The sequence below is a fragment of the Podarcis bocagei genome, assembly GCF_964188305.1.
Source record: "Podarcis bocagei genome assembly, chromosome: 9".
Taxonomy (NCBI): domain Eukaryota; kingdom Metazoa; phylum Chordata; class Lepidosauria; order Squamata; family Lacertidae; genus Podarcis; species Podarcis bocagei.
This window is the reverse complement of record NC_138134.1, coordinates 65,324,513-65,348,414: the sequence shown is the minus strand read 5'-3', so window position 1 is coordinate 65,348,414 and position 23,902 is coordinate 65,324,513. Positions and strand designations below refer to the sequence as shown.

General features: G+C 43.8%; 1 protein-coding gene across 6 annotated transcripts in view; it reads left to right on the top strand.

Moving 5' to 3' along the window:
* Window positions 1–23,902, top strand: part of PTPN13 (protein tyrosine phosphatase non-receptor type 13) — a 161,048-nt gene that overhangs the window by 115,559 nt on the left and 21,587 nt on the right. For 4 of the 6 annotated variants that reach the window (XM_081206882.1, XM_081206883.1, XM_081206878.1 and 1 more), the window contains 11 exons: window positions 1,566–1,697; window positions 4,522–4,985; window positions 7,117–7,260; window positions 10,856–10,949; window positions 14,885–14,970; window positions 16,101–16,263; window positions 18,578–18,792; window positions 18,885–18,983; window positions 20,116–20,480; window positions 21,682–21,856; window positions 22,883–23,041. In XM_081206882.1, coding sequence (XP_081063008.1) covers window positions 1,566–1,697; window positions 4,522–4,985; window positions 7,117–7,260; window positions 10,856–10,949; window positions 14,885–14,970; window positions 16,101–16,263; window positions 18,578–18,792; window positions 18,885–18,983; window positions 20,116–20,480; window positions 21,682–21,856; window positions 22,883–23,041 — 2,096 coding nt within the window. The remainder of the gene's footprint in view (window positions 1–1,565; window positions 1,698–4,521; window positions 4,986–7,116; window positions 7,261–10,855; window positions 10,950–14,884; window positions 14,971–16,100; window positions 16,264–18,577; window positions 18,793–18,884; window positions 18,984–20,115; window positions 20,481–21,681; window positions 21,857–22,882; window positions 23,042–23,902) is intronic. The other 2 variants (XM_081206881.1, XM_081206880.1) reach the window with 1 other exon arrangement.

Below are 23,902 nucleotides of genomic sequence, written 5' to 3'. Positions count from 1 at the left end.
ATTAAAAACACTGACTTAAAAAAACAAACATAATGAACAAAAGTTACTGCATATGTATTAATGTTGAAATACTGAGTGTTGCCATTGGCAATGACATTAGAAGTGATTGGAAGACACACTTGCCGCTAATTTTGGAAAATGAAATGCATTGAATGGCCCTATCAGGCAATTACGCTTTTTATGTAGGCGAGCTATATTGCTAACCGTCTGCAATTGATGGCTGCCTGTTGTTTGGTTTGTTAGTTTATAGCTTAACAGCTCATCTTGGAAAAATAAAGTTTCAGTGCTTCTTATCAGGACCAAACTAGACGGTGATGTGAGAGAGATCCATTATTCTTTCTCTCCCTTTGTTGAAACACCCCTTGCAGTGGGGTCTAATTTGCTTGGGGAAACATTGTAGGGGGTGGGTATTCTCTCCTGTCTCCCTCCCTCCCCAGAACCAATGGGGCTAATAATAGCAACTTCAGAAGGGCGCTGTGTAGATCAGGGGAAGAGACAAGGAAGAAAAAACTCCTTCTCTGGGAAAATGAACAGCCCCACACAGCTGCTTTGAAGTTTTTTATTTAGACACCAACAACCAAAACATAACCGCAAGGGGTATCCTAAATACCCATCACTCTTGTTTTATCCTTATTATATTTTCATCCCACCTTTCCCTGCACCCATTTTAGCCAAATGACGACTATGTGAGGTAGGTTTGGCTGAGAGATAGTCACTAGCCCAAGATAGTCGCACAGCAAGCATTATGGCCGTGTGGAGATGATTTAAATCTGGGTCCAAAAGAACCTGTGAAGAACTTATGGCAATGTGATACAAGACTTTCCCATTCAAGGCATCATGAGAGCCATTGCTTGGGAAAATGCATATGCTAAGGGAAACTGCATACAATTTTTAAAATATTGGTGAAAATGCTTATGAATTTTCATGCAGACTGTGTGTGTGTGTGTGTGTGTGTGTGTGTGTGTGTGTGTACGCGGGTGGTGTTGTGGTCTAAACCACTGAGCCTCTTGGGCTTGCCAATCGGACGGTCAGTGGTTTGAAGCCCCATGACAGGGTGAGCTCCCATTGCTCTGTCCCAGCTCCTGCCAACCTAGCAGTTCAAAAGCACACCAGTGCAAGTAGATAAATAGGTACCGCTGTAGCGAGAAGGTAAACGGTGTTTCTGTGCGCTCTGGCACTCGTCACAGTGTCCTGTTGTGCCAGAAGCGGTTTAGTCATGTTGGCCACATGACCTGGAAAGCTGTCTGTGGACAAACACCAGCTCCCTTGGCCTGAAAGCGAGATGAGCACCACAACCCCATAGTCGCCTTTGACTGGACTTAACCATCCAGGGGTCCTTTACCTTTTTACCACATTTTCACGCAAACATAGGCAGAAATGAGCCAAACCAAACTTAATATTGGAAAAATGAGAAACTGAAATTGCCAGATTTGTCCATCGTTTGCATTGCACCAAGCACTAAATGGATGTTGAACATCTGCAGCAGTCAGTGGATTGCTCCATGGCCCCTCTGTAAAAGCTTGAAAATGTATTGTTTTGATCTCCGAATCATTCTCTCTCCATAGGGGACCGCTTGATATCAGTGAACAGTGTGAGCTTGGAAGGGGTCCGCCATCACACAGCGCTGGAAATTATTGAGCATGCTCCAGAAGAAGTGACCCTTGTCATCTCGCAGCCTAAGGAGGGGCATACGAAAGGTATTCCGCTAAGTGTTATCAGCAGTGAGGAACCTTTCTTTGCCTGACGGGCCAGATTGCTATCTGCCCCCACCCCCTGCGGGCCAACTTTGACAGGTGGTTGGGACAACCAACCTGTCAATCAAACGGCATTATCCCGCCCACCTGCACAGAGTCCCTTGTGCAGCACTTCCTAAGTGCCTAACAGTCAGCTGGTTGTTGGGTGCTTGGAAACCACAGCACAAAGGGACTTGCTAAACCTATTCTTGCAAAGCACAGAGCAGAGCTCTAGCAAAACTACTTTCTGCAGGGATCAGCTGTGTGATTGATCCAGCTATGTCTGTCACACCTGACATCACATATGAGGTAGGTAGGCATGGTTCAGGGAAGACAGCCACGCTGGGCCAAATTTGACCCACTGGCCAGAAATTCCTCACCCCCCTGTCTTAGATAAATAGTTGGTGTAATCTGCAAATTCTGCTTAGTTTTTCTCCTTTCGTACATCTATACACAATAGCTCAACCCAGTTGCAGTTGTTCTTGTTGTTGCAATTAGAAAGTAATTTCCATGTTCCCCTTAAGGCAGGCACTGTTACGCAGCAGGTTTTAGCAGGAATTGGCTACACCTTCGGCCACATATCCAGGGGTTCTGCAACACTAAAACTTGCCAATTAATACCCATCTAGCATAATTTATCATCCGATAAAATTAGCTTGTGGGTGGAAGGAAAGGGACAGCTTTGGAGCAAAGTTGCAGATCGTTGGGGGTGGATGGAATTGATAAGCTGACATAGCTCATTATATCAGGGTTGTTTGTTTGTCTGTCTAAATATTTGTACCCTGCCTTTCAAGCCCAGATAGGCCCACAAGGACACTTGCAGTCACTAAAAGCAGACAGTAAAATTTCAAAAGCAAAAGTCCAACAACTTATAAGTAGTAAAAGCAGAGAGCTAGGAGTCACCAAAAGGCTTCACATGAGGGGAATCCAGACTAAAGGCCTGTTGAAGCAAAAATGTTTTTATAACCTGCTTAAAAGGCCATTAAGGAAAGGGTCAGTTTGGCCTAAAGTTTCCTGACCTGGGTGCCAATTAGGGATGGAGGAGAAATTCAGGTCAATTTGCATTTAAAAGTGAACTTAACCTGATTCGCAGTTTCCAAAACAACGCACAAACTGAAATTTGACCATACTTCAAAATTCGCACTTCTTGGAATTTTGCAATGCAGTTCTCCAGCCAAGTAATTTGTACAAAGAAATGCATATACTAAAGTGTGCATCTGAATGCATATATTAGTGAAAATAGCATACAAAAATATTAGGGAAATTGCTTTGGAAGAAACCACGTGTATTAGGCAAAATTGTTTATAAAAATACAAGAGAAATCCACACAAAAGTGCTGTATCCACACACAAGGGCACTTCAAAAATAAATTTGCAAACTGAAGCAGAAATGTGGAGAATTAAAGCTTAAGACTGAAGAAAACATTAAGAACTGAGAGAAAATGAAATTGACATGGTCATCCGTCCCAGGGCTGATGCCGGGCCCCGAGATCCTCGCATCGGCCATGTTTGGTTGGAGTTCTGTCTTTCATTTATTCTTGGGCCTGTGAATCCTCTCAGCGTTACCTTTAATGCTGGCAGTTTTGAGTACTGAAAGCTAAAAATGTGAGGTGAAACTGAGGCCCACACAGGCTTTCTGTACCTGCACATTCCATCCTCGGACGAGCCTTCCTTCGTCTCATCCTGATGCGTTGTGGTTCGAACATTTCCTGCATCAAGAATCCATTGCTCCCTGTTATATCTGAAGTGGGATTACCAAAAGCAGAACAGATAATGATCTTAAATCCAGCTTCCAAGCATGATTTAGGATCTTGGTAATCAGATTCTCAGTTCAGATGTAATAGGAAATTGCAGCGTAATGTATTTTATTTATTATTTACTTGCTTGTTTGCTTGAAATTTTATTTCCCACCTTTCACGAAGCAGTGGCTTGCAGCAATAAAAACGTACAATATAGAAAAATTTAAAACTAAATTAAACCTTCGAGACTTAAAATTTAAATCTCCAAAGGGAAAAAAAACATGAAACATCTGAGAAGCATTCTGAGTGCAAAGGCCTCATGAAATAAGACAGTTTTTACCAGTTGTCTGAAACTCAATAGGGTTGGCACGTTTCTGATTTCTAGTGGCCCATGTAGGGCTGAGACGGAAAGAGGGAAGGATTTGGCTGTAGGATGGAGCACCCAGGCACAAGACCTGTGCATATTTTGGATTATTAAGCTGAGATATGTATGTCTCAACTGACCAGTGCATTAGGTTATTTAAATCAGTGTTTCCCAACCACTGTTCCGTGGCACACTAGTGTGCCGCGAGATGTTGCCTGGTGTGCCGCGAGATGTTGCCTGGAGGGAGGCGGGCGAGTCGGGCGGCGAGAGGCGGGGCGGCGGCGGCGAGGAGAGGCCGCCCAGCGCGGGGCTCTCGCCGTCTGCCTGCCTGGCTGCCTGCAAGCTCGGCGGGCAGCGCCTCCGTCCGCAGCGCCCGCCTCGCGGCTCTCATTCCCTGCCCCTGCCAAAGCTCACCCAGCCAAGCCGCGCTCTCCTTCCTGCCTCGCTTTGCTGCCTCCTCCCCCCCCCCAAAGCTTGGAGGTTCCCCGGCAAGGGGGAGGGGAAAAAATGGAAACTTACACTTTCGTGCGTCCCTCCCGGCGTGACGCTGCGCGCTGACGTCACGGGGCTGTAATGGTGGTGTGCCTCGAGATTTTTTTCATCAAACAAGTGTGCCTTTGCCCAAAAAAGGTTGGGAAACACTGATTTAAATAATGCTTACTGTTGGGAATTTCCCTTTCTCCTTAGCACCATCAAATCTCCTCAGTGGCACAAAGGGGTATTTTAAAAGGCCGCCACTGACACCAGACAATGAGGCAGAGTCGTCTTCAGAGGAACACAACCGGCCGCTGAGCCAGCAGAGGCCTCCCTCTGGGAGCTTATCTGGCCTTGGCTCGGGTAAACGGGACGGAAGCCTCAGCTCCCAAGACTCCAGGACCGAGAGCGCCAGCCTGTCCCAGAGCCAAACAAATGGTGGTTTCGGTAACCATATCGGCGACAAGCCGCAGCCGGAATACCAGAATTGCATCGATTCCCAGCTTGCCCTTTCCAAATTCAGCGAAAGAAGCGGAGCATCTTTGGAGGCAAACACAGCAAAGGCCAAAAAGGCTGGGGCGGCGGAGACCGTGGAGTATTCTGACCGAGGAGATTCTGACATGGATGAAGCCACTTACTCCAGCAGCCAGGAACCAGCAACAGCGGCCGCCAAAAAGGCATAGTCCATTTCTATACCACTTTGCTTTGCTTTTACCTCCGTACCATCCACACCATACCTTTAAAGTGCCATGATGGTGCTTTAAACAGCCATGGTTTCCCCCCAAAGAATTCTGGGAATTGGTTTCTTAAGGGGCTGAGAATTGTTAGGAGACCCCTAGTTCCCTCACGGAGCTGCCGGTACCCAGAGTTCCTTGGGAAAGAGGATTAATTGCTCAACCTCTTCAAATGGGAGCTTTGTGAGGAGAGATGGGGTCTCCTAGCAACTCTTAGCTCTCTTAACACTTCCCAGGATTCCTTGGGGCAAGCCACAGTTGTGAAAATGGTATAAGAGTGCTTTCAATTCATGGTGTGGATAAGGTCTTATATAATTACCGGTTTGTTTCGAAATTAAAACAAGGGAGTGAGATGGACTGGGTGGGGATCGGCAACCGGCGCTTCCATTGCTTAACCGCTCTGGCACCTTTTACTAACGCTTTGGGGGCTTATTTTCCCAAGGAGAAATTACTTGCAAGCGTATATTAGCCTACGTGATCAGCAAAAGATAATACAAGAGCTTGGTTTTGGTTCCAAAAGAGCCCTCCGGAAAGCCCATTTCAGCACGCTTGCACTATTTATCATGAGGTTCCCCACTCCGGCAAATCCCCACCTGCCTGGGAAATGGACACTTGAGATGTCTCCGCTTATTGAGGTCTCTCTCTGTTGTGGGTATGAATCATTTTAACAGGAGGGTTGCTGGTAAACAGGACAGTGGCATGCTAAACGCTTTATAGAGAGTTAGATGCTGTTTCAGGTGGTGACGGCTGCCTTATGGGATAATCGTGGCGAATTCAGTAGGCCAAGACATGAGTCATTTACGCAACATTTATTTTCTCTCATTTTACTTCTCCCCCACCCACTTTGACTATTAGCTCTGCTGCAGTCCTATCAGGGTAATTTTTGTTGCCTCTATAAGTCACAGAATTTGTTTACAGGCAAGGACCGTTTTTCGTGATGGAGCTATATTCCATTCAGACATGAACACCCAAGGGTGGAAAGTCCATGTGGAGTGGGTGTGGTCTGGGCAAAGTCTTTCTTTGGACAACATAGAGAATTTCTCCATCCCCAGTGTATGGCATACCCCAGAGATCTCCTTGCTTTATGCCTCCTTCCTAGGGAGCAGAAATAGGAGCTTATTTACATGCGCTGTGGGTTAAACCACAGAGCCTAGGACTTGCCGATCAGAAGGTCGGTGGTTCGAATTCCTGCAGTGGGGTGAGCTACCGTTGCTCAGTCCCTGCTCCTGCCAACCTAGCAGTTCAAATGTATGTCAAAGTGCAAGTAGATAAATAGATACCGCTCTGGTGGGAAGGTAAACGGTGTTTCCGTGCACTGCTCTGGTTCGCCATGCTGGCCACATGACCCGGAAGCTGTATGCCGGCTCCCTCGGCCAATAAAGCGAGAAAAGCACCGCAACCCCAGAGTCGGTCATGACTGGACCTAATGGTCAGGGGTCCCTTTACCTTTACCTTTATTTCCCTCTTAGTCTGACCCTGGAATATCCCGCCCCCCTCTGCTCAAGGCAGTTTTCACAAAACACTTTTTAAATCCCATTTTAACATCCTTTATCCTACCCCTCCTGCTCCTTAGCCAAAACCTGCCCACCTGGAGCCTTCTGTGACAGGGTCACGTGAGGGTCCTGTAGGTCAGCTGACCGCTTGCTCAGACACATAATGCTTTTATAGATCAGCTGGCCACACATGACTGCATTACACCGTGCAATTTTGGCCGTGTATCTGATCCAAGCAATTATTGGCATATTGATTCCTTTATTCCGGGAGATCTGTCGCTGCAGACGCTTTGATCCATAACATCATGAATGTCGCCTGAAAGACTGCATCAAATGGTAGTTGCATTTGGATATATCTGCTTAGATTTCGAGAGTGCTTCCCTGTTTTATATTTGCGTTGTGTTTGTGCATGTGTAAATATTTATGTACGTGTAATCTCATTTTATCCCTGTTTCAAACCTTTGGCTATCCCTGCTGAATATGTAATACAGTCCTAATCACAAATCACCTCTCTAACAGGGTATACTCTCTTTTTTTTGTCTTTTCCTCTCTCTCTGTTTTTTTGTCTGTTTTTTGTAAAGGAGCCTTACTTCATGAATTTGGCCAACTCAATGAATTCTAAAAAGTTTTCTTCACCGCCTCTTAAACCTGGAGATATATTTGAGGTCGAACTGGCCAAAAATGATAACGGCTTGGGAATAAGTGTCACGGTACTGTTTGACAAGGTTTTTACCTGTTTTCTCTTTTTTTCTTCCACTCCAAGCGACCTGTTAAAAATGTATGGTTTACAGGGTAGCAGTGGACCTTAAAGAGGCACTGTCAAGTAGTTAAACCTGCTGCTAATATTTAACTTCTCTCAACAACTCTCAAGGCTGAGGTTCTGCATGACATTACATGCAAAGGGGAAGGATTCAGGGCAAGTTCTGCACATCAAGAGAAACCCGAGTGTTGTGTTTTGTTCGGGGGGAAATGCACACACAGAGTGACTTGGTTCATACATTACAGTAAAGCAAACTCTGTTGTGCATCACATATTGTTGGACTCCAGCCTAGGTTTGGGGGAGCAATTCAACCAAGGCAAACCTCCCTGTTTTCACTTTCCAAAATGATACAGGAGCCAAAATACAGCCATCCTTTGAAATTTGCAGTTCCCCAACTTTTGAAATGCCATGTAATGTGTACAAAAACGCATACACTGGGGTGAAGTGTCCATAAAAATGTGTTTGTTAGGGGGAATAACATTCCACATGCATTATTTGAGAGGAAATCGCCTTTCTAAAGCGTATACATTCAGCAAAAAAATTATTCCAACATGTATATTAGGAGAAATTCTCACAAAAATAGTGATGAAAGTTCATGATTTTTTTTTAAAATGCGAATTTATGTGGACAACTGAATTTAGGATTGGAAAATCAGAAACTGAGAAAAACCAAAACTGTCAGATTCTGGGATGATGGGAGTTGCTGTCCAACAATGTCTGGAGGACCACAAGTTTCCCACCCAGCATTATTGCCACATGCTCACGTAGGGTATCCACATTTTATGTATTTCCTGTGTGAAACCCCAGTATTTCCCACAGCACTCATGATGGGCAGAGCTGCCCTAATTCATGCGTAAACTACGACTGAGATCAGAATCGAGTTTCCTAACGTATTACTATGCGTACCATGAATGGAAGCAACAACAACAAAAATGCGTACTTTCCCTGCTTGTATTTATAACACTGCAGAATTGCAGTGGTGACTCGCCAGTGTGGTGTAGTGGTTAAGAGCAGTGGACTCGTAATCTGGTGAACCGGGTTCGCGTCTCCGCTCCTCCACATGCAGCTGCTGGGTGACCTTGGGCCAGTCACACTTCTCTGAAGTCTCTCAGCCCCACTCACCTCACAGAGTGTTTGTTGTGGGGGAGGAAGGGAAAGGAGAATGTTAGCCGCTTTGAGACTCCTTTGGGTAGTGATAAAGCGGGATATCAAATCCAAACTCTTCTTCTTCTTCTTCTTCCTTGTCCCTGCAGAAAGACTGCTGGAAATCAGTGAATTACCTCTCAAGCTTAACTCTTGACTTTGTATGTGGTTCTCTTGCCACTTATTGGCACCTGAGTCGATACAGCCTTGTCACACATCCTCTGAGCTCCCTCTGCTGGTTGCGAAGCAGAATACTACCGAATATTTATATTTATGCACAATTTCTCTGAGTTGTAACTCATGGATGCTTTTAAAGTGCTGAGGGAGGTGGCACAGCTATGCCTTCTTTCACCTTATTCTTCCTCCATCCCTTCATTCGCGCAAACCCCCCACTCTGCCTGTTGTATCAAGCAGAATTTTAGTTGCACCCCACCCCAGTAAATTTGGGGAGGGGGCAGGAGGAACAGGGTAGAAGAACCTGCAATTGCATTGACTCTTGACTGCTCAGCATATTGACCATTTCTGCGTTAGAAGCTGGCAGCAGTAACCTCACTTTTTGGCATGCCTTTTCAATTTTATAAGAACGTAAGCTGAGTTCTGTACATGATCATTCGTACTTAATGGGCTGCAACTACTTGACAATGTCACTTTAAAGATAAAACTCCGAAAGCGGGTATACAATGCCGTGTCTTTGTGTTTATTGCTTTTTTGTGGGGGTGTCTGAAAGTGCTTTTTTAAATGGCAATCTTCAGTTCACTTTCCAAAGATCAGATTGAAGGATTGCATCTCAGAATTTTGGAAAGCAGTTTGGACAAGGAGAGTTGAGTAAATGCAGATCACTAGAAGAGGTATTTGTGGCTCTCCCAAGGAGATCAGGTCAGGCATATTCCCCAAGGCATTTGTCCAAATAATCTAGAGTTCTCATCCTTTTCAAAGTAAATCAGTTTGCCATAAAAATTAAAACACATTTCCTGCTTCCCTGTAACACACTTTAGAGTTGCACAGTATTGTGAGCACGTTGGTTGCAATTTCTAATCTGAAACAGAAAGCAAATGTGTTTTGCTGGCCCTGTACTAAATACTGTCGGCTTGGAATCCTATTAACACCTACATAGGAGTGAACCTACTGAGCACAGAGAGATTTACTTCCAAGTAAGCATATGTACAGGACGCGGGTGGTGCTCTGGGTTAAACCACAGAGCCTAGGACTTGCCGATCAGAAGGTTGGCGGTTCGAATCCCCACGACAGGGTGAGCTCCTGTTGCTCAGTCCCTGCTCCTGCCAACCTAGAAGTTCGAAAGCACATCAAAGTGCAAGTAGATAAATAGGTACCGCTCCGGCAGGAAGGTAAACGGTGTTTCCGTGCACTGCTCTGGTTCGCCAGAAGCGGCTTAGTCATGCTGGCCACATGACCCGGAAGCTGTACGCCAGCTCCCTCGGCCAATAAAGCGAGATGAGCGTCGCAACCCCAGAGGCGGCCATGACTGGACCTAATGGCCAGGGGTCCCTTTACCTTTACCTTTAAGCATACATAAAATAAGGCTGCTAGTTTGAAAGCATAGGAAGTGGACACTCTTAAGGAAGGAGTAGCCTTTTGCTGAAAGCAGAGATGGGGAACCTGTAGCCCTCCAGTTGTTACTGAGCTACACCTCCCATCGTCATTGGCCATGCTGGCTGGGTCAATGGGAGTGGGAAGCCAACAATTCTGAAGAGCCTCAGATCTCTCCAGTTTAGGGATCCATAGACCCCTTCTTGCTCAAGAACCACGTTTCTTAAAGTGGACAGGTCCCCCCCTCCCCCGATTGTGCTTTCTGCAATGTTGCGCAAAAAGAAATCCAACAATTGAGCTTTTCCCTTTTGGGAGATGCAGCAGTGGGGAAAGCTTCACCTGTTGGATTCTTGCCTGTTGTGCAGCAGTTAAAGGCACAGTAAACTTAGCAGGAAATGGTGACCAAACTGCAATTTCAGACATTAGAAGAAACCCACCACCCAGCCTACTGAAGTTTCATTTTTTTCCCCAACTCAGCTTTCCATAACTCAAGAAGAAGCAGTGCACCTTAGTTTTCCCCTCTCTGTGTCTGTCTGATTCTGAATGGCTGGACATGCATGATATACCCTCAGACTCATGCTTTGTTAACCTTCACAAATATTCTCAATAGTTCTGTTACCAGAACTTTAAACTAGAATTCTGTACCCAGAAGAAGCCTTGGGAACCATCTCTTTGCTTGCATGGGGGCTCAAAAAAGAAAAGAAAAATAATAATTCCTTCTGGGTTTCATTTTTGGCTGCCGCTTGTCCTTGCTGATAGCCTGCATGAGTATGTTCTGGATTCCTTTAAGGGATTGGGTTGGTGCCTTTGGTTTCGGATATCTGACTTTCCATTAAGGTCGTAACTTTCGTCCAATTTATTAATCTGCAGGGTGGTGTCAACACAAACGTGAGACATGGAGGCCTGTATGTGAAAGCTGTTATTCCTAAGGGAGCAGCTGAAGCTGATGGTAGAATTCAAAAAGGCAAGTATAATTAACCTTTATTTTCACGTTGGGGTTTTGCAGCTTCCTGAATAGCCGGGATTCTTGGAGAATATAAGAAAAGGGGGGCACTTAGCTGGGCCTATCAAGACCCTATCAGCCTCAACGGATGTATGGAGACATAAGCATCCAACAGAAAAACAGTTTACCTTTTTCTCAGAAGTACACAATAGCTGGGGAAGAATGGACCAAATTTGGGCCTCAAGAGAAATTACTTTAAGAGCGATAAAATGTGAAATTCAACCGAGAACCTTCTCTGACCATAACTCAATAACTTTGGAATTAAAAGGAGAATCAAATGGAGGCTTCAGATGGAGACTGAACGATTTTCTGTTGGACAACGATGAGGTCATCGAAAAAGCTAAGGCTACACTAAAAGAGTATTGGGACTTGAACCTCAACACGGGAACAAAAATAGAAACAGTCTGGGACGCCAGTAAGGCGGTTTTAAGAGGTTTTTTCATCCAGCAAAACAACCATAAGAAAAAAATAAAGCAGCAAAAGACAGATGAAATATTTAAACAGCTAAGGGAGCACGAGAAGAAATTAATAGAACACCCGAAAGACGAGCAAAGTTTACAATCAATAAAAATATTACAAAGACAATACTCAATATTAACGAACCAGGAAATAGAATGGAAAATCAAGCTAATGAAGCAGAGATATTTCGAATCGGCGAATAAAACGGGAAAATTCCTAGCCTGGCAATTGAGAAAAAGACAGAAGCAGAATGTCATAAATAAAATAATGGTAGAAGAAGAATTAATAGTAGACCCCAAAAAAATACAAAAAAGTTTTCTTAAATTTTATGAGGAGTTATATAAGAAAGGAGAAGAAGACCCAGCCCAAATAGAAAAATATTTAGAGAATTGCATAGGGAAAACTGTTACAGAAGAAGAAAGAACCCAATTAAATAGACCCATTAGTATGGAGGAGATTGAGAATGCGGTTAAAAAAATGAAATTGGGAAAAGCACCAGGCCCGGACGGATTATCGGCCAAATATTACAAAGTTTTGGGAGGTCAACTAGCACAAGTACTCTGTGACACCATGAATAATATTCTAAGAGGAGGGAAAATACCCGAATCATGGAGGGAAGCTTTTATAACATTAATCCCTAAACCAGACACGGACAAATCGAACATGAAGAATTACAGGCCAATATCGTTACTAAATAATGATTACAAAATATATGCGGACATCATGGCGAACAGACTGAAAAAATGTTTAATAAAGTTAATTCACAAAGATCAAGCGGGCTTCCTCCCAAATAGATTTCTGAAAGATAATGTGAGGCATGTCATTAATCTAATTGAATATTTGGAGATTAACAATAATATACCGGCGTCCCTGATTTTCATAGACGCAGAAAAGGCGTTCGATAACGTCTCCTGGGGGTTTCTACTAAAATCGATGGAAAAGGCAGGGATTGAGGGTGAATTCTTGAAAGGAATACAAGCAATATATTCAAACCAACATGCCAAATTGATAATAAACAACAACCTTACGAATAGATTCAAAATAGAGAAAGGAACAAGGCAGGGATGCCCCCTCTCCCCGCTCTTGTTCATTTTAGCTTTGGAAGTCTTGGCGAATAAAATAAGGTCAAAAACAGAGATAAAAGGGATTAAAATAGGATTTAAAGAGTATAAACTAAAAGCGTACGCGGACGACCTGATGTTATCCCTAGAAGAGCCGCAAGAAAGCGTGGGCAAAGTATTAGAGATTATGGAGGAGTACGGCAAAATATCGGGCTTCAAGCTGAACAAAACCAAAACAAAAATGTTGACGAAGAACCTGAGAAATGATGCGAAGGAAAGATTAGAGAGACAATATGGAATCAAAGTGGCTAAAAAAATAAAATATTTAGGAATCTGGCTTACACCCAAAAACATAAATTTAATTGAAGATAACTATACGCCAACATGGAACAAAGTGAAAAAGGACTTGGATGTTTGGAACAGAGTAAATCTTTCGTGGCTGGGCAGGATGGAAGCAATAAAAATGAACATACTCCCTAAGATGCTGTTCCTATTTCAAAATATACCGGTTATCAGAGGGACTAAAATATTTAAGGACTGGCAGAAGACCCTTTCAAGATTCATATGGCAGGGAAGAAGGCCAAGGATCAGATTCAAATTACTAACAGACCGAAAGGAGAGAGGAGGATTGGCAGTACCGGATTTAAAATTATATTACGAAGCGGCTTGTCTTTGCTGGGTCAAAGACTGGATAACCTTAGAGGATACGGACTTATTAGACCTGGAAGGGGCCGATAATAGATTCAGTTGGCATGCCTACCTCTGGTCAAATAAAGAAAAAGTACACAAAAGGTTTTCGAGCCATATCATAAGAGGTCCTTTGTATGAAGTCTGGGAAAGAAATAAGAAACTGCTGGAATGGAGAACACCCTGGTGGCTATCCCCAACAGATATTTTATCAATCAAAAAAACAAATATGGAAGAGCGAAAATTGACATATGAAGATCTACTAGTAAGATCCCAAGACGGAAACTAAGACCATATGAAGAATTAAAGGAGAAGTTGACGGGTTGGATACAGTATCATCAAATTAATGCAAAATGGACAGAAGATAAAAAAACAGGAATGAATGAAAAGAAGTCGAAATTTCAGATTGAAGTAATCGAAAGTAAATCGAAGATACTATCTAAGATGTACAATATACTATTGGAATGGGAAACTAAAGATGAAGAGATCAAAGAAGTTATGGTCAAATGGGCGATAGATCTGGGGCATAGTATAGAATACGAAAAATGGTCAAAATTGTGGAGTGAGGGATTAAAATTTACGGCAAGCGCTGCAATTAGGGAAAATTTGGAAAAGATGATTTACAGATGGTACCTAACACCAGAAAAACTGAGTAGAATGTACAAAACTGCAGACAAGGCTTGCTGGAAATGTAAAACAAAAGAAGGCAATTTTATACACATGTGGTGGACATGTGAGGAAATCAAAAAAATTTGGGACCAGATATATAATGAGTTAAAAAAGATATTTAGATACACATTCCCCAAAAACCCAGAGGCCTTTTTACTAGGGATGGTCGGGAAAGAAATTCAGGAAAAAGATAAAACTCTATTCCAATATTCAACAGCAGCGGCCAGGATGCTAATCGCTCAAAATTGGAAAAGCACAAATCTTCCAACGGTGAGGGATTGGCAATTAAAACTATACGACTTTATTGAATTGGCAAGATTGACACAAAGAATTAGAAATCATAAAAATACAAAGCTAAAAGAGGATTGGAACAAATTTATGGTTTATTTTGAAGGTAATTTTAAAAACTTACCAAATACAGCAGGTCTGTTTTAAAACTTCCGATGTGCAAATTAAAAATAATATACCAGCGGTAAAAATGAAACTATTGAAAGTATATACCCGAAATCAGTAGGGAAGGAAGTCGTTGTTTTTATGTTATCTGTTGTAGTTTTTTGTCTCTTTTTTACCTTATTTGATTTTTTCTTCTTTTCTCACTTTTTCTTTTTTTCTTTTTTTCTTTTTAGTATGAATGTATTTGTTTTTTCTTGTTGTGTGTATAAAAGGAATTCAATAAAAAGAATTTAAAAAAAAAAGACCCTATCAGCCTCGGTAGCTGTTTAGGACGTCAGTGTACAGAGGCCGCATATTTCTGGAGATCAGATGCTGGGGACGGGGATGGCTGGTCAGATTCAGGGACATCTGACTGCCCACTATTGGAAACAGGACGCTGGTCTTGACGGACCCTTGACCTGACCGAGAAGGTTCTTTTCATGTTTTCATTCCACTGGTGCTTTATCCTGCACAAGTCTTTCTCAAATGAATGGCTATTGACTGGAGCTGAGAGAGGAGATTTATTTTGTTGGGTTGTGCTTAGCCTCTGCTTACGGGATTCCTGTAACCCTTTGTTGTTGGTTCTAGGTGACCGTGTGCTTTCTGTCAATGGGGTTACTTTGGAAGGAGCTACCCATAAACAAGCTGTGGAAATCCTGAGGAATACCGGCCAGGTAGGAAGTTTACAGCCTTGTTTCTCTGGGGCCAATTCCTATGTTGCATTTCTAAGTTGCAGGAAGTTCCTGGGAGGAGGGACAACTATTGCTTCTGCCACCATCCACCAAGCCATTCTCAGTCATTGCAGAAGTCGCTTGCTTATTCTGACGGCCGCTGCTCTCCCCCGTGTGGCAAAAGCAGCAGCTGCCAGAGTATTCCCAGGAATCGTGGCTTTTGAAACGTTAGGCTGTGCTGCTGCTATCTTCAAAGATATGGTCAGGTATGTGGTGGCTCTTCCAGAACTGTGTGGCAAAGGTCAAGCTAATCCTGGCGCCGTCCACATATTCTGGCTGCTGCTGCAATGCAGGGATACTTCCTTATTTGAGGTTCCATACCCAGTAGTGATGTATGGAAGTGAGAGCTGGACCATAAAGAAGGCTGATCGCCGAAGAATTGATGCTTTTGAATTCTGGTGCTGGAGGAGACTCTTGAGAGTCCCATGGACTGCAAGAAGATCAAACTGATCCATTCTAAAGGAAATCAGCCCTGAGTGCTCACTGGAAGGACAGATCCTGAAGCTGAGGCTCCAATACTTTGGCCACCTCATGAGAAGAGAAGACTCCCTGGCAAAGACCCTGAGGTTGGGAAAGATGGAGGGCACAAGGAGAAGGGGATGACAGAGGACAAGATGGTTGGACAGTGTTCTCGAAGCTACCAACATGAGTTTGACCAAACTGTGGGAGGCAGTGGAAGACAGGAGTGCCTGGCGTGCTCTGGCCCATGGGATCACGAAGAGTCGGACACGACTAAACGACTAAACAACAACAACAACTGGCAGAGGCAAGACTCAAATGCAAGCATTCATTTCTTAGGAGATTCGCAACATGAATTGGTTATCCATTCAAGAAAATTATTCACAAATCATTTCATCTGCTGATACCTTCATCCAGGAGCTAGTCAGAAGAGTTGTGTCTTTTCCCGTTTCCTAAAAGGAAACAATGGCATGGCGACACGCACCTCAGTAGTGGTGAGAGCATTCAACAGGTTTGGAGCCAATGCTAAAAAGACCCTGGTGCTGCGTACTTCATCCTGTGCTGACCTTTTCTTTTATTTCCATGGCTAAGTGTCTATACGCTTGTTCCTGCAGGAGGTTCGCCTGGTGTTGGAAAAGGGCCAGCCTCCAGCCGCCAGAGTCCATGCTCCAGTTACGCCACAGTGCACACCTCCAAACCAGCCCAATCACAGTGGTGCCCCAGAAAGACCTGTGAAGAAAATGACACATGCCAGAGACTACAACTTTGTCACGGACGGTGAGATTCTGTCGGACTGCAAAGTGGGCTTGAGCCTCAATGGGTTATTTTTACCTCTAGAATGGCAGGCCAGTGGACCGAGACATAACATGACATTAGAACGACTGCAGTGTCAAGCCCTTTGAGTAGAATTCCCTGACTGACTGACTGACTGATTGATTGATTGATTGTATTTCTATTCCATTTCCAGTCAAATGAATACCAAAGTGGCTTACAAGCAACAAATAAATAACCGTAATAATAGAATAGAATATCACAAGTACAGTGTGAATCATATCATATAATTAACAGATTATTATTAAAACGATTGCCATTTATAAAACACTATTAACAGATCAGTAACAATAGATAAATAAATAAGCTAATATCACACTTACAGTGTGAGTCATAGTACAGTGGTACCTCGGTTTTTGAGCGTCTCAGAAGCCGAATGTTTTGGAACCTGAACATTCAAAACCCAGAAGTAATTGCTTCCATTTTCGAACCCGCCTCAGAAGGCTTCTGTATTTTAAAAAAAATTCTCCATTGACTTTGCTGACTACCTTTTGTGCCTCAGTGGTCGAACGTTTCAGAAGTCAAACAGTCTCCCGGAACGGATTATGTTTGACAGCCGAAGTACCACTGTTTATGATTAACAAATCACTATGGCATTTAGAATCAATATTAACAAAATAACTTTAAAAATAAACTAAACACTATTGAGTTTACACACACGCGCACACACACACTCCCCTTCTTCCAATGACTCATAATCTTTCACTCTATTCAGTTCATTGAAATAATAGTAGCCCCACAGGGCTGGCCCATGAGCTCAATTAAACCATTTGGATGAAACAGTAATGACCGTAATTATTATTAGCCTGCTTCTCCTTCAAGCAAGAATCATCGCTTACTTGCTTACCTGACCTACCTGTTCTCTGTTTTCATCACTTCCAGTTCTCCTTTTTCCCCTTCCTATGGCCCCTTTCAACCTATACATTTAAAGCACTATGACACCACTTTAAAATAGTCTCACCTTCCCCCAAAGAATCTTGGGAACGCCATAATAATAATAATAATAATAATAATAATAATAATAATAATAATTTATTATTTATACTCCCCCATCTGGCTGGGTTTCCCCAGCCACTCTGGGCGGCTCCCAACACAATATTAAAAACATGATAAAACATCAAACATTAAAAACTTCCCTAAGGAGGGCTGCCTTCAGATTTCTTTTAAAAGTCAGATAGTTGTTTATTTCCAGGGCAGGTGCCACTACCGAGAAGGCCCTCTGCCTGGTTCCCTGTAACCTCCCTTCTCGCAGTGAGGGAACCGCCAGAAGGCCTTTGGAGCTGGACCTCAGTGTCCAGGCAGAACGGTGGGGGTTAAGGGTTTGTTAAGGGTGCTGAGAGTTCTTAGGAGGCCCTTGTTTCCCTCACAGATCTACAATTCTCAAGAGTTCCCTGGGAAGGCTTGATTGTTAAAGCACATTGTAGTTCTGTGGGGGAGATAGCAGACTTCTTAACAACTCTCATCAACCCTTACAGAATTTCCAGTTGTCATTACTGATGTTCATTTCAATTTTCCCGCTTGAGGCTTTGTTGCCATTGGAAGTCAACCAGGCCCCTCGTGTGAAGAAAAGAATTCCTATCTATTAGTGTGTTTATTCATATCCTGGGTTGTTTGCTTTGGTTTTTCGTTATCACTTGCCCTATGTTCCAGTGGAATTAAATTATGAAGGTTTGTATTTGTACCATTTCTCCCAGATTCAGTTATTGAATCCACACCTATGTTTAAAGCACCTATGTTTAAAGCACTATGGTACCACTTCAGCAGTCATAGCTTGCCCCCAGGGAATCTTGGGAAGCTACAGTTCCCAGAGCGGTTTTGCAATCAACCCCTCCTTCCAGAAAATTCTGGGGATTGCAGCTCTGTGAAGGTAATAATGGTCTAACAACTCTCGGCATCCTTAATAAACTTCAGTTCCCAAGATTCTTTGGGTGAACCCATGGCTGTTAATGATAATCACAGTGGCTTAAATGAATGGTGTAGAAATAGACTTGGCTTGTTAATTTCTGGAGTACTGGCTGCTTTCGCTTGACGGACAACTTGTCCCAAGTTTCTAACGAGTGGTATAAAAATGTTCTGTTCTCATACTTCTGCAGCAACCAGAGCATCTTAGGCTGCGTGAGTATCGATTTTTCTGCTTTCCATTTGTTGTGGATGTGTACTTATGCATCTTGGTGCCTGAGGAGAGTGTTTGAAGCATGACCAGCGAGTGAGATCAGGCGTCTTCACGTGCCGCAATGACATTTGCCTTTCTTTTCTGCAGACAACACGTTTGAGGTGAAGCTGGTGAAAAACAGCTCGGGCCTAGGCTTCAGTTTCTGTCGAGAGGACAGCGTTTCTCCAGAGCAGCCAGGTTCCAGCATAGTCAGGGTTAAAAAGCTCTTCCCAGGGCAACCGGCTGCAGAAAGCGGACAGATTGAGGTTGGGGACGTCATCCTGAAAGTGAACGGAGCGTCTCTAAAAGGACTGTCCCAACAGGTCAGCACCTCTTTCTGTTGGCTTGTTTCAGTTGTAGACACACCTTCCTGTTCAGCGTTTGTGCCTGATTTTTGAATCTCTTCTACATCTAGGAGGTTATTTCAGCTCTTAGGGGGACATCTCCCGAAGTCACCCTTCTCCTCTGCAGGCCACTTCCTGGGATACTGCCCGAAATTGACCCTTCCCTGCTGGTAAGAATGCTAGTACATTGGGTGTTTTGAGTGACTTTTTATGAAAAGGTGCATCAATGATTCCATTACAGTGGTACCTCGGGTTACATACGCTTCAGGTTACATACGCTTCAGGTTACAGACTCCGCGAACCCAGAAATAGTACCTCGGGTTAAGAACTTTGCTTCAGGATGAGAACAGAAATTGTGCTCCTGCAGCGCGGCGGCAGCAGGAGGCCCCATTAGCTAAAGTGGTGCTTCAGGTTAAGAACAGTTTCAGGTTAAGAACAGACCTCCGGAACGAATTAAGTATGTAACCAGAGGTACCACTGTATTATTATTAGTAATATTAGTATTAGTATTATTATTATTATTTGCATACCGTCATTCATCCGTACCTCTCAGGGGGGTTCGCAACATAAAATTACAATATAAAAAACACAAAATATAGGGGGGGAAATAACAATAACAGACCAATAACCCCCTCCTCCTGCAATCACATTTAAAAGGGTATAGGGCAGGCATGTCCAAAGTTCGTTTTGGGGGCCCAATCCTGCCCGTCAGTCAGTTTAATCCGGCCCCTATGGCAGTTTAACAACTTCAATCCTAAAAAATGGTTAACAACTTTGGTCAGCCCCCACGGCCCTTCATTTCATCAAATCTGGCCCTCTTTGAAAAAAATTTGGACACCACTGGTATAGCGTGATAATCAGCCCAAGGCCTGGTTGAAGAGGAACATTTTTGCCTAAAGATGTATAACGAAGGCACCAGCCGAATCACCCTGGGGAAAGCATTCCTCAAACGGGGAGCCACTGCAGAAAAGGCCTGTTCTTGTGTTGCCATGAGACCTCCGTGAGACCTCTCATGGAAGAGCCACTAGAAGAAGGGCCTTGGATGATGATCGCAAAGTCTGGGTTGGTTCATATGGGGAGAGGCGTTCCTTTTAAGCTTCACCCAAACAAAAAGTGTGTTTTTACTAATCTGGTGTAGGAGTCTAATAGCCTCCAAAGTACTTTATACAAACAATGAAAACCTGGGTGGGTCGGTGGGGGTGTACATGTGCATTACGCATGACAGTGACACCGGCTCTCTGAAACCACAGCCAACATGCTTGGTCCTGTTTCTGCCATACTTTTTTCTCCTTTCTCCTCCAGACTCCTATCCATTCCCCTCAGCAGATTTTCCCTGATGTCAGCAAAGGCAACCTTCAGCAACCTAACGGGGAGCAAGACGACAGCTCTGACGAAAATGAAGCCACGGACAAGGGCAGGAAGCGGATCAAGTCCCCCTCTCGAAGGGACAGCTACAGCGACAGCAGCGGGAGCGGAGGGGAGGAGCTTCCTGCGAATGCGGCCCAGATAGCGAGCACAAAGTGGAGCTCCGCCCTATACCAAAACCCCAACAAATCAGCAGCGGAGGCACCTAGTCCTTATGAAACGCCCTGCAGCCAAGAGGAAACTATTCGCACCATATATTGTGCTCCTCATGAGACACCAGGGAAACCAGAAACTGAGAACAGGCATGTGCTGTTGCCTTGTTTCGTTAAATTAATTTAGTCATATAGTTTGGTTTTTAACATGATAAGTTGTGACTCCTGCTAGACTCGAAGGGGGAAACCATGTTTGCTGTGCACCTAACATTCCCCATTCATGTCTAAAATGGGTTTGAGGTGGAGTCCTAATTTTTGCATCCGTTTCAGTTGGGGGTGGGATTGCAGTTGCAGCAAGAGAGCAACAAATTCCTCTCTGTCCTCCAAGCCCTGTTCTGATAACTGAAAAGGGACTGACTTAAGAGAAAAATGCCTGGGCCGTTTGACTGCAGAGAGGTAACTCTAGGGTAGGGAGGGAAGGGAAATTTGACTCCATTTACATCTGAAGGTGAGCTTACTAATTAATGATTTCCAAAACAACACACAAACCAAAACACGGTCACCTTTCAAAATTCGCACCTCTGAATTTTGCAATGTAGCTCTCTGGCCAGGTAATGTGTCCAAAAGTACATATACTAGGGTAAATATAAAACATGTGTATTTGTGGAAATGATATACACAAATGCATTGTGTTAGGGGGATTTGGTTTGCAAGAATGTGTGTATTTGGTAAAATTGCATATAGAGAAGTGTGTAATTTAGGGGTTGTTTTCAGGAAAACGCTGGTGAATTTTCACAAGGACTGTTAAAAAATAAATTTGCAAACTGAAGTGGAAGTATGGAGAGCTGAACTTAAGACTGGAAAAGCTAGAAACTGAGAGAAGCCAAAATTGACATTCACTAAACCTTGAGGGTTCAGCTCCCTTCACCCACACACCACTTGATTGAAAAATAATGTCCCAGTCCTGCTTTTCATTCAGAGCACTGACTTTCCATGCAGAGGGTCGTGAGTTCAATCCCTGGCATCTCTAGGTATGGCTGGGAGAGACCCCTGCCCAGTCAATGCAGACAGCACTGTGCTAAATGGATAATGGTCTGACTCCTACATTCCCATCTAGGTGAACAGGGCAAACACTTGGCTACAATGTGGCTACTCCATCTCCTCTGCTTTGGCCATGTGGATGGTCTTTTAAACCAGTGAACTGCCCTGAGGATCCCATTTCAGAATCAAGAGATGGGTTAAAAATATAATCAATAAATTACCACCTTTGCAATTTCAACCCTCCTCCAGAGGCACTGGAGCCAACCTAAATTTTTATTCCTTTCTTCGTCTTCCTTTCCTTTTCCTTTAGTAACCCACCGTCTCTTCTCCCAATGGATTTGCCACCAATATCAAGATGTCGCACCTTCACATCTGGTTCAGCGGATGAGAAATACAGCTGCTCCGTCTCTGAGCTGGTGGCAGCGCCAGGAGGCCTTGCGTCGCTTTTGAGCCAGCTTGAAAAACACGCCGATGAATATGAACCAGTAATGTCCCACTTTTCCTTCTCAGTAGTTGGAGGGAGGGTTGCGTGGTTTTTTAGGTTTGTGCAAACACGGCAAAATGCTACAGTTTACCCGGTTGCAGCCCAGTGGACTTTTGTGCCGTCTGTGCCAATTTGCAGATCAGAAATCTCCCCTACTTCCTTCTGTGTGGACCGTACCATGTTGTTTTATTTTTATTGAAATACTCTGCTGCTGCTCTGGTCAGTTGGGACCTCCCCTACCCCATCGCAGATTCTTTTAGGTAAAAGTGAAAACACCGGGTGATCCAAACAGGGATGTTTCTTGCCTATTGGATCTAATTTTCATATTTAAAAAGAAATATCTGCAAGTAGATTTCAAATGGGCTCCAGGTACAAACTGCAGAAGCTATTTTTAGTGCATCCACTTAGAAACTGCCCAAAAGGCACCTGTGACATGCATACCTGACCTCAATTATCTCCTCCTTTGTGTCATGCTATCTTGAACTATCCTTGTGTATTGGGGACAAGTGGATCAATCTATTTCTGTCCCAGGTCAGTTTTGCACATGTTCATTCATAGATCTTCTCCATCCTGTTTCCACACATTAATCTGCAATTTTTTTAAGAATCCAAACAGAAACCCATATTTAAAAATATTGTTTGGTGTACACATTGATTAACATGACTAGGTTAGAGCCACTTGTTTCAGTGGGTATTCTCTGATTAAAGACTAATTGAATACCACCCATTTTGTCTCAATTTGCATATTTCTAAACATGTTTTATGCTTAAAATATACTGTTTTTAAAACGGGGCAGAACATTTTTGAGCCAACAACTGCACTGCAAAATTCAGAGGAAAATCCAAGGGAGAGTTATGCTCTGATCTGCACGTTAGTCCAGGAGATGCAAATTGGTTTGTTCACAGAAATTGCATTCCTCAAATACCACCACATAGATAGATTACACATTCAGATCTATGTAGATGTGTATTGTGTATTGTGTTGCTAGTTCTCAGTCTGATACGTGCTGGAAATGTGCTTCCTTCCAGGAGGTGGAGCTCCATGTTGTCCTGACTAAATCAGAGAAGGGTAGCCTTGGTTTCACTGTGACCAAAGGCAATGATAACGTTGGCTGTTACATCCATGACGTCGTTCAAGACCCTGCCAAAAGTGATGGGAGGTTACAACCCGGAGATCGACTGATCAAGGTGAGTTGGAATGAAGCAGAAGAAGAAGGACCACTTGGTTTGTTTCCTGTTATGTTGCAAAACAAATCCACAAAGGGTCCAGAGGGTGGCAACACGAGAACAGTGGCTCTCCATTTGTGGAATACTCTCTCCAGGGAGACTCACCTGGCGCCTTCATTACATATCTTTAGGTGCCAGGCAAAAGGATTCCTCTTGTTGTTATGCTCTGTGTCTTTGAAGGGCATGGGACACAGGTGGCGCTGTGGGTTAAACCACAGAGCGTAGGGCTTGCCAATCAGAAGGTCAGCGGTTCGAATCCCCGCGACAAGGTGAGCTCCCGTTGCTTAGTCCCTGCTCCTGCCAACCTAGCAGTTCGAAAGCACGTCAAAGTGCAAGTAGATAAATAGGTACCGCTCCGGCAGGAAGGTAAACGGTGTTTCCGTGCGCTGCTCTGGTTTGCCAGAAGCGGCTTAGTCATGCTGGCCACATGACCCAGAAGTTGTACGCCGGCTCCCTCGGCCAATAAAGCGAGATGAGTGCTGCAACCCCAGAGTCGTCCGCGACTGGACCTAATGGTCAGGGGTCCCTTTAACTTTTATCTTTGAAGGGCAGTATATAAATTGAATAAATAAATAAAATTAAAAGATAAAATTTGGGGGAAAGGCAAAACAGCAGCACTGAGGCAGCAGCAGACTAAAGATGTTTGCAGTGGGCTAAAGGATTTGCAGTGGCTGTGCATATAGCCTGGTCTGCTGGAGAGACATCTCAAACCTAAAAGTTTCCACGATAGCCTTGTTAGTTTATATTTAGCTACAGTGGCTGCCATTGCAAGAGCAGTTTACTTAACAATAGCTTGTGACGGCCGCATTGGTTGTACATGTC